This window comes from Cololabis saira, chromosome 7, assembly GCF_033807715.1.
Source record: "Cololabis saira isolate AMF1-May2022 chromosome 7, fColSai1.1, whole genome shotgun sequence".
In the NCBI taxonomy this organism is placed as follows: Eukaryota; Metazoa; Chordata; class Actinopteri; order Beloniformes; family Belonidae; genus Cololabis; species Cololabis saira.
Window position 1 is genome coordinate 26,344,036 of NC_084593.1, and position 16,697 is coordinate 26,360,732.

The following is a 16,697-nucleotide window of genomic DNA, read 5'->3' on the forward strand; positions in this document are numbered from 1 at the left end:
GGGGTAGCTTTTGTGCCATTATTTGCTGTACCACACCTAAATGGATGTGATTGTTCATGTACAAGACATCTGACTTCAAGTAATCTAAAGTTGAATGTAGAGGACAGTATAACTTGGAGCTTTGTGGGTAATAAAATAAGTTGGGGAGCTGGTACTCTTTTCCTTGGGTACAGCATGAGGCCATGCTTCTTCTCCCAGGCTCTCTTCCTTCTGGTTGAATGGAGCTGTGTTCAGATAAATCTCCCCTTTGGAAAACCCTTCAAAAAGGAGTCAGAGAGGTACAGAGGAACTGTGAGGCAAGTGTGGCAAGTAGGTCATTGCTGTAAAAGGGGGGGAAACCCACAGCAGCTCTGACTTCATTCCATCGTAGTATTCTGAACACTGTCACAACCCCACATATGAGAGTAAGGATGTCATCACCACTTGTTGTATAGTAGTATTGGTTTACCACAGCTTCCTAAATATACTTAATAGCTGTATAACGGTGTGTTAGCACTGCAGGCACTGTGACCAGTTAATTTTATTGTATTTTACTTTTTAATGCATGTAGTTATTAAAATACACATCCAAATTCATTAAGAGCTGTGTTTATTTCAGGAGGCAAAACGTCTCTCCTGGTGGACAAGTAGATTGTGCTAAATAATCCCAGGCTACATTATATCGAAGAATTTTGTGAAATTGTATTTATTTGCTCATTTAATTAATTGTTTGATAAGTAGTCAATCTAAATTTCACTAAAATATCACAGCTTTTACTTCTGTATTCCTTCACCTTTTTATTTTCTGATATAATTATTAAAGTTTTGATACTTTATCAGATAGTGCCATGGATGTTAGTTCTGGTGGGGAATTACCCTTTGATTCATTGACCATGTAGCAGTTTCTTTTCAGAAGCTTCTTATTTAGTTAAACCAATTTTGCACTTTATATGTCATAATTTTTCCTGTCCATCAATACTTACTTATGACCAAGGAAAACCAACAAAGCTTCATCGCAGTTGGATTTTAACACTTACGACTCAGTGTCCCAGTCAGATACCTGCTAGTCGTTACTGTTAGAATGCAGGAGATGATTACACTGAGATGTAGAGAACGTGTTCTGCAGCTATGTTCTGTAGCTCAGTGGTGAGGTATTTTTTATGTAAAGTTCTGAAACTAAATCAAATTTTGTGACTTTAAATCTAGACATTTCTCAGTAAAAACCCATACACAATGTTTAAAAAAAGATATCTTTACACAAAATAACATGGACAAGGAGTGAATTTGCATTTTACCAAAGGAAAATACAGACAAAAAAACAAATGTTTTTTTTTTTTTTTTTTGGTTGCATGGTACAGCACGGGAAACAGTGTTCAAAGATTTCTCCATCATCATTATTGTCAACTTTAAGTCCTTTGTGACAATCCTAAAATATAACCTGAATATAGGAATTTAGGATGTTTTCAGATTTTTTTGGTGCACTTCCTCTGTTTTCATTTTCTGGTACAGCTCAACTGAAACTAAGCGGAAAAATAATTAGACTTCAAATTAGAAGTATTATTGCTTGAGCTCACTTAATTAACAGACAAGTGACAGTAAAGCACTGGCAGCAAAACAAAAGAAGAAGTAAGAATCACATATACACATCCGATGAAATCAAACTAGTGAATATAGACTAATTATGTGCAAAAGGAAAAACTTCATAACGATGATGATAATATTAAATGAAAGTCACTATAGTACCTGTCACCCAAAGAAAATAGTTGTTTTTAAAGCTGAAAAGGTTAATTGGTTAAGCCTACAGGACACTAATGAGACAAGGTTGCATTTTTTTAAGCACATTCCTAGAAAGCATTCTAATCATCCATCTCGTTTTCTCTTTTCCAGATGGTGAAGGAGGAGAGGTTTCACCACCAATGGGTGCTGGGGTAGACAGCAACAGCTGGCACTTTCGCTACGGCCCAGGCGGCCCTGGTGGACCCCCACAGCATCTGAAGCCTGGCGAGGTCCCCCCAGAGGCATTCATCATCCCTGGTTCCCCAGCCATTATATCCATTAGACAGAACCAGGGAGGAGAGGACGACAAGAGTGATTTCATCACCTTTGGAAAGAAAGAGGAGGCCAAGAAGAAAAAGAAGAAGAAGAAGGAGAAGAAAGACAAAAAGGATAAGGGGAAGGATGATGGCGATGAGTAGGGGAGTAGTAAGTGAAAATGGCAAAGAATCAAAGGGTGTTGCTAAAACAGAGGTACCAATCAGAGCCCACTGGGCAAAAAGAACTATTCAATTATTACTTATCACGGATAACAATTTAAAACTCTTTCTCTTTTTATCTTGGCCTTACCAAGATTTAATTTACCATCGGTTTCTTACTGAGGTAAAGTATTGATCTTGTTTATATACAATAAATTATATAAAATAAAATAATTTGTTCTCCATCTCCCAATGTGCCTATACCCCCAATTAAACCCATGGCATCATTTTAGGAGAAGAAGTTTCACTCTGAGCCCTTGCTTGAATTTCTCTCCTTTAACCCACTGGGCATGTTGGTATCTCTGTCTTATCCCTTCTCCAACTACGATGTGTAAACCATTGTCTCCTTGAGGAGATTGATACTTTTTACAAGAACAACAAAAAGATGTGCCAGCCAAGAAAAAGAGGAAAGATGAAGACAACTTATACAGATGTATGCTGTCAGGAGCTGGACACACTACTTGTAAATAGCACGGGCAAGAGTCACTAAGGCTAATGTGACACACGCTGCAGATTCCACTGGCAATGATCAACAATGTTCCCTGAGGTCTCAATAAAACCAATTGCACACACTTGCTCACTCATTCAAACATGCAAACACAAACGTATTTACCATGACAAGGTGGACACAAAAAGCACTTGAGGGGAGTAATAAAGTGAGAGAGAAATAAATGTCAATACAAAAATGTGCTTAAACCTAGCCACAGCAAGCTCTTGCCCTGCGCTGTCACCTCTGAGGTATATATGTACATCAGCTCTCAGGATGAAAGCAGCATCCTTTGGTATCACTCTGTATTTACTCACTGCACTGAAAGGACACAAAGAGCTTCATCGCCTGTCAGAACCCCAGCTGAGGAATACAGACATACGGGAAGAAGAAGACAAGATGGGAGGATTGCTCATAATTCTCCTGAGGATCATAGAGGGGAGTGTCCAACCAAGCTGGAGATTTTGTGCTCAGTCAGTGGACTCCTTACACCTTAAGAATATAGGGAGAGACTTTGATATCACCTTCTCTTCTCCCCCTGCTGCAGCGAAAGCTTAATGCTTTCTGCTTTGAATGTTTGGTAGCCAACCAATCCTTACCTAGTACTTTGCGTTTACAAATGGTCACCTGCTTGTACTTGCCTCAAGTCAACTTCCTCCCAAGCCACATTTTTCTCCCCTTGTTATCCATCTCACTGCCTGCCTGTACAAAAGGGTTTGTGAACTTGTTTTTTTTTTCTTTGAAAGAGATTCATCACTACATTTTCTGGCGTTCTTGCTATTTTTGTGTCTCATAGCTTTAACTGCTTTATGCTTTACATGCCCACCTCCATTTACCTTCTGACCCTGACCCTGACCCCAACCCCGGCTCTGACCCCTACTCAGGACCAGTCCTGGGAATGGCCTATTCTGAACATTGTGGTGTGCTGAAAACAGCATGGAGTAATGTGGACGGGGCCTGGGGAGGCCCATTCGGGGGCCTACGCCCTGAACTCTTGTCGGATGTTTCTCAAGTGCAAAACGGTTCAGTGCTTTTAACTTGTGAATACTACAGTATGCGGTTCATTTCCTGCTTGTAGTTACTAATGAGAGGGGACCAGGTGGGATAAGGCCAGTTACAGAGAACAGGTAAAATTGGGATACGGTTAAGAGACAGGTGTCGTGGGCTGACTTTTCCCCAATAAAAAAGTAAAGGTTTTCTAACCTAATCGTTTAAGAACATTGATTCACATATTAGCTTTTATGTACACTGTAAAAGTAGCAAAAAGTTAGATAGTCTTGACCGTGACTGAAACTTGAGAAAAATATGGCCATCAAGGGATTCCATACCAAAGCTTTATCCCACCAATCCCCTCTCAAGAGGTTTTGAAAAAGGGGCACACACCTGCCTCAAGACCTACTTCTGTTGGTTCCCCACCCTTTGCCTGTAACTTGTTGCCACGTCCCCAGAGTTTTGCGGCTCAGTATGATGTCACTCTGTTAAGTGGCTGCTGCATGTACTGCTCTAAGGAAACACATACTATATAGAGAAATATATATATAGATAGATAGATGGCTATGATTTTATTATTTTGTATCATCATTTTTCTTCATTACACTCACAGGAGATATTTGTATGTACTACTGTCTCTGCCAAACATTTATGTACTGCAATCATCACACTCCACAGAAGTCTGGCATCAACTAAACCTCTTTAGATATTTGTAAATGCTACGGTGTGATACCTTTCAATGCAAGTTTATTATTTTTTATTTTACCAACAGTAGCTTTGCTTTTAAGAACAAGCAAAGCAAGAAAAAAAGTTTGAAAAAAAAGAATCACTCTGTGTCTGGCTTTGACATGATGATCTAACTAACACTGTATTATCGTAACTGAAATATGTATGATCCTATGAGGAATAATCACTTCCCTTTCACTCTTATAAAAAGAAAAAAGAAAAAAAAATCATGTATTAGAAGAAAAAGAAATAAAGCAAAAAAAATGTATATGTTAGTGTATGCTTGTGTTTAGTGAGCATTCATACTGTCATTCTTTCCCAATGTATGGTGGTGAACTATGGTGGAAATGTGCTGTTCTAAATGGATCAGCAGAGATTTGTTGTAAAACCTTTTTTGTATACCCTCTCATCAACTGTGACAGTGAAGTAGTGAATTTCATTTATTTCATTTATTTTTCTGACTTTATTTTACCTAAATGGATACAGTGGTAATGTGTTTGATTTATAAATCACTAATAAAGTTTTCTTTCTTAAAAGTATGGTTGAAATCATTGTTTTGGGGATATTTGTTTGAGAGTGTGTCTGTGTGTGATGGCCTCCCTTGTCAGTCTGTGTCATTTAAATGCAAATCAGACTGTATCTGTACGTTAATAATAGTTGTTGGGAAATAAACTTGCATCAGAATTTTTATTTTTTTAAACTTAAACACACACATCTGTATCTGTGAGCAACTGACATGAGAACAATCCCGTATCATATATTAAATTAAAAGCATCACCTTCAGTAAAGGAGACAATTTAAGACCAATATTTTTCAGATTTCCATGTTAGCCATAGTGGGACGTCTGCTGTCACAGGATTCAGGACAACCTTCAGTTTCTGCTGATGCTTGTAGTTTAGTGATAACTCTTAAACTATCCATCCATTTTCTATACCCACTTTATCCTTTGCAGGGTCACGGGGGTCTGCTGGAGTCTATCCCAGCTCATCACAGGCGAGAGGCAGGGGTACACCCCAGACAGGTTGCCAGTCTATCCCAGGGCCACATATATACAAACACCCAGACATACTCACACTGACACCTATGGGCAATTTAGAAGCACCAATTAACCTACTACGCATGTTTTTGCACTGTGGGAGGAAGCCGGAGTAACCGGAGGGAACCCACACAAGCACAGGAAGAACATGCAAACTCCACACTGAAAGACACCGGCCAGGGAGTACTGCCCAACTCTTAAACTATGCCTAAAACTTAAATTGCACAATATATTTAATTAAAGTTGTGATTATCTGCTATGATTTTTTTAAGGCATAGCATCAAGTTGAGCTGAATCTGATTAAAAGTATATTTTAAGTATTTTAAAGGATGATAGAAATGTAGAAATTGCAAATTCATTATGTGGATTGCGGGCGTTCTGCTATCAGGCACCACTACTATGGAACCAACTTCCAATCTGGGTTAAGGAGGCTGACACCACCTCCACCTTTAAAAATAAACTTAAAACATTTCTGTTTAGTAAAGCCTATAGTTAGTGTTTAGTAAACCTCTAGCTGGTGTTGGTAAATCTCTAGGTAGTGTAAACTTTAGTGTGTCAGAGTCGCTCCTGTAGTTTCTTGTGCTGGCCCCCCCTTCTCCTCCCTTTTCTCTCTTTTGTCCATGTTGCAGCATCCTTTGCCGGACACCGGAACCTGCAGTGTGGGAGTGAGGGGGGCAGGGTAACAGCCCGGGCAGGCGGGGGAGAAGGTTTGTCCGTCAAGACTCCTCTCCCTGGCCCTGCCCCTTTTCAACCCTTCCCCGACCCTGGACCTGATGATTGGGCCGGAGCTTCGGGAGCTGCGTGCTGGCCTGCGGTCCCCACCCCTGGTCATCCCGTTGCTGCTTCCACCTGCCTGCTGTGCTGTTGCCGTCCCTGACCCACCAGTCTGGCCCTCGGCAGGAGGGTCCCCCCTTATGAGCCTGGTCCTGCTCAAGGTTTCTTCCCTCCTAAAGGGGAGTTTTTCCTTGCCACTGTTTGGCTTAAGGTTTTTCTCCCACTATGGGAGTTTTTACCTGCCATTGTTTATGTAATAACTGCTCGGGGGTCATGTTCTGGGTATGGGTCTCTGGAAAGCGTCTAGAGACAACTCTGTTGTATTAGACGCTATATAAATAAAATTGAATTGAATTGAATTGGATTAATTTAAGATGAAGCGTTTTAGCCAGGATAATCAGAAGCATATTATTATTCATTATTTACTAAAATTTAAAATCATGAAATCAAGAATCAGCTATATGGACTAATATCTCACTAGGCCCCTCAACCTAACCTTCTGAAGCTTCTGGAAACATCACACAAGGTCAACTCATGCAGCGGCACCTAAATGTTATTTCCAATCAACCCTTTCCAGCAGTTTAGCTTGCCTTCAGCCTAAAATCTCAACACTGTTGTTTTTTATTGTATTTGGGTTAAAAGCAGGACATACATTTAAATCCAGTATCGTTTGATGTTTGTAGGGAGGTCTTTTCTTGTCGCAGACAGGGAAGGAGGTGATGATGAGGGTGGTGGCTGTGGAGAGAGAGCAGTGAAAGTATTGAAATGTAGCACTATGACAAAATGGCTGGAAGTAGCTACTTGACTCTATTTTAAAGTCTCTATTGTCGAAAGAAACTGTTACAATGTATGCTTTTACATTCCCAGGCTATTTTTAAGATTACAATGCGGTAGGAGTCGTGTAGAAATCTGCATTTTAGCCCTTTGTTAACCTTAATATTGACATGCTTTATCTCGACCGAGCCATGGGGTAGGTTCCTATGGAAGCTTTAAAAAGATTCAAGGCTTTTGAAAAAAAAAATATCAGAGACTGAGCCTCAAAACCTATTATTTCTCCACTCCTGAAATGGATGGACATCAATCCTGTATATATTTACTTTGCTTTTGTTCCAGATTCTCTTCATCATGAAATGGTGAATCCCACTTTGCTTCTGTTTCTTAATAGACACAATTTTTCTGCGCTAAAAATGGAATTGACTCATGGTTGTCATAAAAAAAACATTATTACTAGATTATGCAACAATTTAATTTTTCATGTACACAGAGGCAGGGCAGCATGTTGGCTTGGTGGTTAATAGTGGTTAACCACTGGTGGTGGCTCACTGGGCAAAACTGCCTCACTGCCTCTGAACAGAAGGTTTTTGGTATGTTTTCCTTTTGAAGATTTTGTACCCGATTTGGTAATAAAAAAGGTCTTTAGTACCAAAAGAAAACCGGTTAGATATCAAATCCCTGTAGGATTTAGTACTAGAAGAACCTATGTTCAAGGTTGCATCCATGGAGGATTCTGAACGTGAATGTTTAATGTTTTAAAATGTAAAGTTGCATATTCTATTTATTTTCATATTTTTTTAAGCACTCAAGCACCTTTTAAGTTAAGCTAAGTTAAAATTTAATTTAGTTTTAGTTAAGTTGAGTTAGAACGTTTTTAAACTGTATCATTTTATTTGCTTTTCTGAGCCAGAGGCAACAAAATTCCTTTCCCAGTGCACTGTTTGTTACATGTGTCCTGAAAATGACAAATAAAAACTTGTATCGTATCGTATCGTCTCATTTGTCTGTAATAATCAGTACAAGTTAATGAAGTTGTGATGTCACATGATTGTATGCAATAAAACCTAAAAAAATACTAAAATGTGTGTTTCTAAAAATATATATATATTAATACAATGATGAAGCAGCTTGGCCCCCTGCAGGGGCAGGTTGCCCCAGTCCTACCTCCTGCAGGGCTTTGAACTAGGACCCAACACCTTTGGGGTAGCTTCAGCTTCCTACCCCCCGTGCAGATCCCGACACCTCGGAAGTTGGTTCAAACAGACTTGAATCACGAAAGCACCCTATGGGGTGATTTGGAGGTCTGTGACAGTCATGCCAAATGTCTGATAATGACATTTGGCCCGATTCACATCCGACTGTAAATGACTTTTTTTCTCTCGCCTGATTCGTGTATTCCTGCATCTTGTTGTATAAGAATCTGATTACAACATCACTCGAGGTCAGCATTTCTACCAGACCTCTGGTCTGTGTAGACGTGCTCACCGCCGGCTCAATAAAACCTCATAAAAAACCACAAAGCAGACTTCTGAACTGGTTTGATAAATTCCTCAACAATTTGGTGCCGTTGACCCGGATGACAATAGACCTTCGATGGAAACTCCTGTTCCAGAACAACGGCGCAATCAGCGACTCTATCTAAAATTTTAGAGGTAAGGGATCCACTTAAAAATCCCAAATTATTGTTGCTGAGTTGTTGTCGAAAGTCTGTGAATTGGAGTGCCGGAGAATGGTTGACGTCATCCTGAGATTTTAGGTAAGTCCGCTGTGTGGTTGTGAGGGTTATTTTTATTATTTTGTGTTATTGGGAACGTTATTGTAGAAATGTTTTTAGGAACGCTGGCAATTTCATAACACTTGAATTTGATTGTGTTGTGAGAATGTTCTGCTTCTCCTGCCTTAAGAATCTGACTCGCTCTTCTAAAAAGGTTTAATATCTCTGGTAACATTAAGGAAATAATGGCCAGAATGCCATGTTGGTCTGAGTAGTCCAGTGGGACTTATAGCATATGCAGGACTTGAGGTCCAAAAAGAAGTGTTTGGAACACTGAGATACTTGTGGGAAACTGACATATATGTAGAAGAACTGTTTTTTTTATAAGTGGGGATGATTTGCTCTCCCAAATACTTGAGGTATATTTCATTTCAGTAAGAATTGACTCGCTCTCCTTGCATCAACAGGAATGATTTGTATGCTCTGAAGTAGACTGATGATTGGAAGAATTAGCAAGTAATTTGTGGGTAAAAGTAAGTGTAATTGAAAGTTTTTTGGGGGGATCTTACAGAAAAAAAAAAAAAAAATTGAAAGTTTTTGGGAAGTTTTTCAGTAGAGAGTCAGAGAAAGAGTTGACTGGTCCTTTTAAATACATATATGGTAATCACGGTACCGATAGTTTTATTTGTTAGTTTTGTTTGTTACTTAGTTAGTATTAAATATTGTTAAAATAACTAAAAAGCACTTCAAACTCCCTCAGATTTTTGGAGGGATGAAAGTATACGCTGTAATGCAGAATCCCAAATAGCTTCGCTTACTGATCTAAATAAAAAGCTGATGGCTTTACTAAGGAAAGATTTCAAAACACAACGCAGACGAAAATGAAATTAGAGAACCAGTTAAATGATAAAATCAAAACCTTTATCCGGTGAAACTGATTAAAGAATCAAGTGACAATGACACTTCTGATGACGACTAGATTTTACAAAAAATCCAAGATGTGTTGCCTACAAAATTTGGAGCCAAATAATAGTAAGAGATTTTAAATAAATAAACAAAAATGGCTAGAGGAAACAGCTGTTAAACTAACTGCCACATGATTTGAAAAGTAAAGTACTTGATGCCTGAAGAATTCTCTTTAATCCCACAGCTGTCGCCAAAATCACACCAGAGCAAGCTCAGACCTTTTTATAATATGTATCGCCTTAACAGTTCAAAGGGAAGTAGATGATAATCCCAGGGAACTTTATGCTAAAATAATGTTGACAGTAAAGAGAATTGTGGTCTGTCACGAGATCAGATTGATGGATTTCCTCCAGGGTACATGCAAAATATATATTTGCTAATTGCCCTCAAACAAAGGGTAGGGCTGGATAACGCAAAAAAAAAAGAATCTGAAATGTATGAAAATACTAATGTCTTTTTCAAAAGTGTTGTCTACACAGGTTGAGCGCTGAGAGGAGGTGGAGAGGAGCCAGCCAATGATTATTCACACCAATCCACATGTCACACACGTCTCAAACAAAGAAAATGGGAACGGCTCCCATTGTGGTGAGGCAAATCAGAGCATCCCAATTTACCTAATCTTATCCTGCCTATGGTACCTTCATAATTTAATTGCATGGAAATCTGTCTGTGACCCAACTATAACATCTCTGAATGCATGTAAAACTAATCTCTAACTACTTACTACTTACTTACTACTACTACTACTTACTTTTTACTCCTTACGTTTTAAAAAAAACAGCCTTACTCTATTTCATTTTGGCCTTTAAAAAACTATCCAGTTAAATTGTGCCATCCGGATAGAGTGAATTTGGTTGTGGTTGGATGAGAAGTATAAACATATTTGGTTTGTACGTGTCTGGTCTCTGAAACACATGTTAATGCTCAATAATGCACATATATGGTTCTTTAATATATTTGCATTATACTAAGATGCATTCATTTTCAATGGCTTTTAGCCTTAATGGTTTTTCCCCGCTTATATTACTTTTACTTTTATACTTTAAGTACTTTTGAAACCAGTACTTTATACTTTTACTAGAAAAAAAAAAAATATATAATAATTTTTGAGTTGATACTTCAACTTCTACAGGAGTATTTTTGAACTCTAATATCTATACTTCTACCTGAGTAATGAATGTGAATACTTTTGACACCTCTGTCTTTAACACTCGTCCTGACCTTTCCTGTTTTCCTCACTGACGGCTCTGCTTATAAAAATGGAATACCATACGCAGGTTATACAATTTGTGATAATTCTTAATTGTTGAAAGCGCCCTCCTCCTCCAGCTCCACCCAAGTAGATGAAACTATATACTGATCAAAAGGTAAAACTGTTACAATCTATACAGATTCCAGAGATGCTTTTGGTTGTGTATATTGTATTTTATAGATTTTATATATTGTGGGCGAACCGAGCATTTATTTCATCCTCTGAGATAAATGTGGTTAATTGATTGGTGAACTGTTACAAGCCTGTCAACTACCTTCATCTATTGCTTTGTTAAAAGTGAAGCCCACACCCAGTCCAACCCTGTTTTCACTAGGCAATGCTTCAGCTGACCATGCAGCAAAAGAAACTGCCAAATTTGGCTTACCTGTCTATGTAAAACTTTGCCCTTCTATACACTCTAACGACCTGGTTTCTCCTAATGATGTAGCTCTCCTACAAGAAGACTACTGAGGTGAAGAAAAAAAATGGATTGTAGCATTCCCATGGTTGTAAAAATGTAAATAATTTGTGGGTCAGCAACGACGGCCGCGTTGTGAAACCCACATCCTTGTACCCGTAAATAGCATGCATGTCGCATAGCTGATCACAGTTAGCAATCACAGATGAGCAAAAGGGGGAATGTGTCAGATAGTGTTGAAAGACTGATAAGCTCCAAGATTTGCATCCTATAAAAATATTGCAAACATTATCAACACTTCCCCCCACCGTGATTTTTTTTTAAATGTTCATGTATGAAAATGTTTTGTATGTGCAGAGAATTTTAAACTGGACTTAAATGGACAATGTTGACACCTGTTAACACCCATTAGGAAACACAAAACTCACGCCTCATGAAAGGATTATGGGTAGACCTATGACCATACCAAGCAATTCAGTTCTGTATATATGAAGAAGATGGACTTCCATGCCATGGATGAATCCATGATATCATTCTGTTGTACTCTAAACTTTTGCTGTCCTGTCAATCCACAGACAAGTAAAAGCTGTCCAGTCTCCTCCTAGTGACAAACCGTGCCATAACCTCCAACCCGGCAACTGGGTCTGTGTCAGGGAGTTCCGACGGAAAAACGCCCTGAAACCTCGCTGGTCTAAACCTCAACACGTCCTGCTCACCACCAACACCGCCGTCAAGTGTGAGGGGCGTCTAACCTGGTTCCACGCATCCCACTGCAAGAACACAACTCCTCGACCATGCAGCGGAAACCAGCCGATTCCTTCTTCTTCCTGCCCGGAAGTAGCTGAGCTCCAGCACCTGGGACCTCTGCAGAGGAGCAGGGGAGCAGGGGAGCAGGGGAGCAGGGGAGCAGGGGAGCAAAGGAGCAGCACAGGCCAAACTGTGACTCCACATGCTCTCCTTCTGAAGAACCGCTTGTTAAGCCTAAAACAAGCCAAAATCCACTACCCGATTCCATTGAGGATTATAGCTACCTTGCTACAATGGTTAATCGCTGTTCCATACCTCTACCAAAGGATGTTTACTGGATTTGTGGCGTGAAGGCTTGTGAATATCTTCCAAACGGTTGGTCTGGAATATGTGGTCTGGGCCATGCGGTACCAGCCATGAAAATCGTTCACATTGTTAGAAGAGAATTGTACACACACACACAAACACCATGGACAAGATTTTTTGGTGCCCTCGTTCCAAATTACGGAGTCATGGCAGCTTTGGAACAGATAAGAGATTTATCCCATGCAGTTGAAGATTAGCAAACACCACTGCAAAAGACATGCCTATGCTCTCACAAGAAATGACTGCTGTAGGGATGATGGATTTATTAGCTTCTCAAGGGGGAACTTGTGCTGTCATTAAAACTGAATGTTGTACATTTATACCCGCAATGCCACAGTCCAAGAAATAACGCATCACTTGAAAGATATTGCCAAAATGTTACATACACCTGTCATAAGTAGTTTGTATAATTGGTTTAAAGAACAGTTAGGACACGTTGGTTACTTGATATTTGAATTTGCTTTGTTGGCTTGTTGTTATTTGGTTTCCCGACCACATGTCTAAGGTTCACTTGCAAAATATGTATCACTACTCCACTGTAATTCAACAAAAAGAAAAAAAAAAAAAATTGTGAATTGATGAAGCAGCTTGGCCCCCTGCAGGGGCAGGTTGCCCCAGTCCTACCTCCTGCAGGGCTTTGAACTAGGACCCAACACCTTTGGGGTAGCTTCAGCTTCCTACCCCCCGTGCAGATCCCGACACCTCGGAAGTTGGTTCAAACAGACTTGAATCACGAAAGCACCCTATGGGGTGATTTGGAGGTCTGTGACAGTCATGCCAAATGTCTGATAATGACATTTGGCCCGATTCACATCCGACTGTAAATTACTTTTTGTCTCTCGCCTGATTCGTGTATTCCTGCATCTTGTTGTATAAGAATCTGATTACAACATCACTCGAGGTCAGCATTTCTACCAGACCTCTGGTCTGTGTAGACGTGCTCACCGCCGGCTCAATAAAACCTCATAAAAAACCACAAAGCGGACTTCTGAACTGGTTTGATAAATTCTTCAACAACAACAACAAAAAATAAGAAAATCCTCTAATACAGTTTAAGGAGTAGTGTCTTACTGTTCTATTTGTTTTAAAGAAAAAAATCATGAAATGTTTCATTCAGTTGGTAACTCCTTGACAGTCCCTATATGAGGCTATGCAGGATTGTGTGTTCAATATCCAACCTAAAGCTTCACCAACCAACCACTTAACAGGAGGTCGAGTGGTTCAGCTTCCTTTTACAGGCCAGTTATTTAAATTTAAGCAGTGTTTAAATAGTCGTAAAGCAAATTTAATACTAAGAAGAAGAATTAGTTTCATCCTTTCGTAGTATTAGCTTGACAGTGCTAGTGAAATGTTAGCGGCTATCATCGTTAATTTACATTTGTTGAATATAACTCTTTGTCTGGTCCAGTTTGTTAACTGTGTAATTGCAAGTTTAGTAATAAGATGATTATTTGTACTCCACAAGTGTTTCTCAAATGTATGTTTGCTTCAAAGTCAGAATACAACAAAATGTTTATTTTTGCCACAATGTAAGATGATATTCCATAAATGTGGGCGATCTGCTTCTTGTTATGAGGTTATATTGCATTCACAGCTTATGAAATGAAAGATGTAAAGACTCATAGATATTTAAATTCACCTGAAGATGAATTATGTTGAGCTGTAATTCAAAATTTGTTTAATCGTGGGTTACTGGATAAATTCTTCTACCATCACCCATTACATTTTTGAAGAGGGGTTTTGAAGCAATGTTATTATATTTTTCTTGGCTACTGTTTACATCAGCTAGTGTACATTGTTACATTCACTGCAGACTTGGACCTTGTGGTAAAGAAAGGCTCAAATCTATGGCATTTACATTTGCAGTACAGGTATATAAAAATGACCAAAACAAACAGTTCAGGTTGTTGTCACACCTCAACAAACTGAACCTGACAAGGTGGCATCAGGCTGTAGTTCTATCCTGACACTTCATGCAGCAAGGCAAAGAAGAGACAACTGTATCCCTGGCTTGCAGTAAAGGGTGATGTGCTGAAGGATTCCTTTGAATGTTATGCACCAATCACTAATCAGTGTCATAAAAGGTGCTTGGAGTGCAGTACCACTGCAGTGTTTTGTGAGGTTTCTCTGAAGAGGACTCATAAAAATGTATTGAGCCTTCCTGATAACTTAAAAACACGCACACCCATATATACAAACAGACATATGAAACTTACAGCCAGGCATTCAAAAACATGAACAATTCCCCGTCAAACAAGCTCTGTCAAAAACATGTCCATTATGCGAAGCAGCGAGTCTAGAGTCTCTCGGGTCCATAAGTCAAAATTCACAGGGGACCCCTCCAACTAATCAAATTTATATAGTACTGTAAATAATCTGTTAATCAAATTGTATGCAGATAATTCCCATACCGGTGTGTAAAGTTTTGAGCTTTATCAGCCTAGCTTTGGCTTTTAAAGGCCAAAGGCCTAGCTTTAACAGTTTGGTATCAGAAGAAAATGTAAGGAACTTTCTGTGGTTACCAAAGCAATTATGGAATAAACATTACAATTACAAGACATACAACAACAGTAAGCATGTACCAGGAGTAGGTCTACATCAGAATGATAAATTTGACATCCAAAATGTAGTGGAAGAATAAATCAAAACTTACTTCTATCACACACTTTCTAAACCAGTAGCTGATTCATATGGAGGATTTTTTTGTGCCAAAATTAAATAAATAAATACATCATTAATTAATTAAATTGGGAATGAAATATATCATTAATTAATTAAATGTGTCATTAATTAATTAAAATAAGAATGAAATATGTCATTAATTAATTAAAATACAATACATTTTAAGTAAAAAAATATATTTATTGTTTCAGCATTTAATTAATTAATGACACATTTAATTAATGATTTCGTGTTGCGTGTGAATCATGAAATGTAAAACTGCATTTAATTAATTAATTACACATTTAATTAATGATTTCGTGTTGCTGAATCATGAAATGTAAATGTAAAACTGTCAGTTTCACTCGTCAAACTCAGTGGGCGGATTCCAAACACTTCATTGGTTCCCCAGCACATCAAGTCAAGGCAAATCGAATCCACATAATGGATTGTTGCAGGGCTTCGGGACACATTCCGATAAACTAGGGCCGCGTTCAGACTGCAGGCAAATCTGATTCATATCTGATTCCTTCTCATATCCGATTTTCAGGGCTGACTGTCCACACTGTTTTTAGCAAGTGTCCAAATCGGATCTGGCTCTGTTCAGACTGGGCCACATCATTGACTGATCTGACGGGTTGCCGTAGCAACGACGTCGGAGCGGAGGCGTCACCCAGCGCGTGTATTGTGTGAAGTCATGTATTTCTTTTATATAAAAAATCCCAAAATATCTGTACCGTTTCTGATTGGGTCGGCACTGCGCATCATTTTTAGACATAAAAATGAACGCATACCGCAAAAGTTGTGTCTCGGCGGAGGGACCCGACGTACCAGCAAAATGAGAAACAGAAAAGTGTTCAGAACAAAACCACCAGCAAACTAACAAACCAACCAACAAAGCTCAGAGTTAACAAAACGAACCGGAAATATTACAACTATAATAATATATAATAACTATATATATAACTATATATATATATATATATATATATATATATATATATATATATATATATATATATATATATATATATATATATATATATATATATAATAACTATAATACAACTCTATTAAAATAGAAAATAGAAAACATGTTATTATTGCAGGTTTAACATAGGTTTTGAGCATATGGGTATTATATTTCCATCATTAGGGAGAACCCCTATGAAAGAATCATCACTGTCTAATGTTCTATCTAATGGCAGAATTATCACTGTTTCAGCAGGTCTCTTAGGTTTATAATTCAGATTAATTTTCGTTTACATATAACATTGTTTGTAGTCATTTTAGTGCAATTTGAATCTTGGACCAGCGGCCACTCTGATTGGTCCAGCACGCTCACGTGACAATGTCGAAGCACTTTGTGTCAACTCCGCCTCTGGAAATAGTTCCACTTTTAAAACGTCGTTTGTGAAGCCAGTTTCCAGAGATCGGACTTCGACGACTAGATAAATGCTTGGCATCAATAGCTGTATATGTTGAAGTGAATGGCATGAGATAAAAAGTCGTGCGCACGAGATAACAATAATAATTTCCATGTCACCTCCAGGGCTC

General features: G+C 38.7%; 1 protein-coding gene across 45 annotated transcripts in view; it reads left to right on the plus strand.

Moving 5' to 3' along the window:
* The window catches only part of LOC133446991 (protocadherin alpha-C2-like), a 204,805-nt gene extending 199,837 nt beyond the window's left edge, over positions 1-4,968 (plus strand). For all 45 annotated transcript variants that reach the window (XM_061725290.1, XM_061725291.1, XM_061725288.1 and 42 more), the window contains one exon: positions 1,865-4,968. In XM_061725290.1, the coding sequence (XP_061581274.1) occupies positions 1,865-2,172 (308 nt within the window). In that variant the 3' untranslated portion in view covers positions 2,173-4,968. The remainder of the gene's footprint in view (positions 1-1,864) is intronic.
* The last annotated feature ends 11,729 nt before the right edge of the window (positions 4,969-16,697 follow it).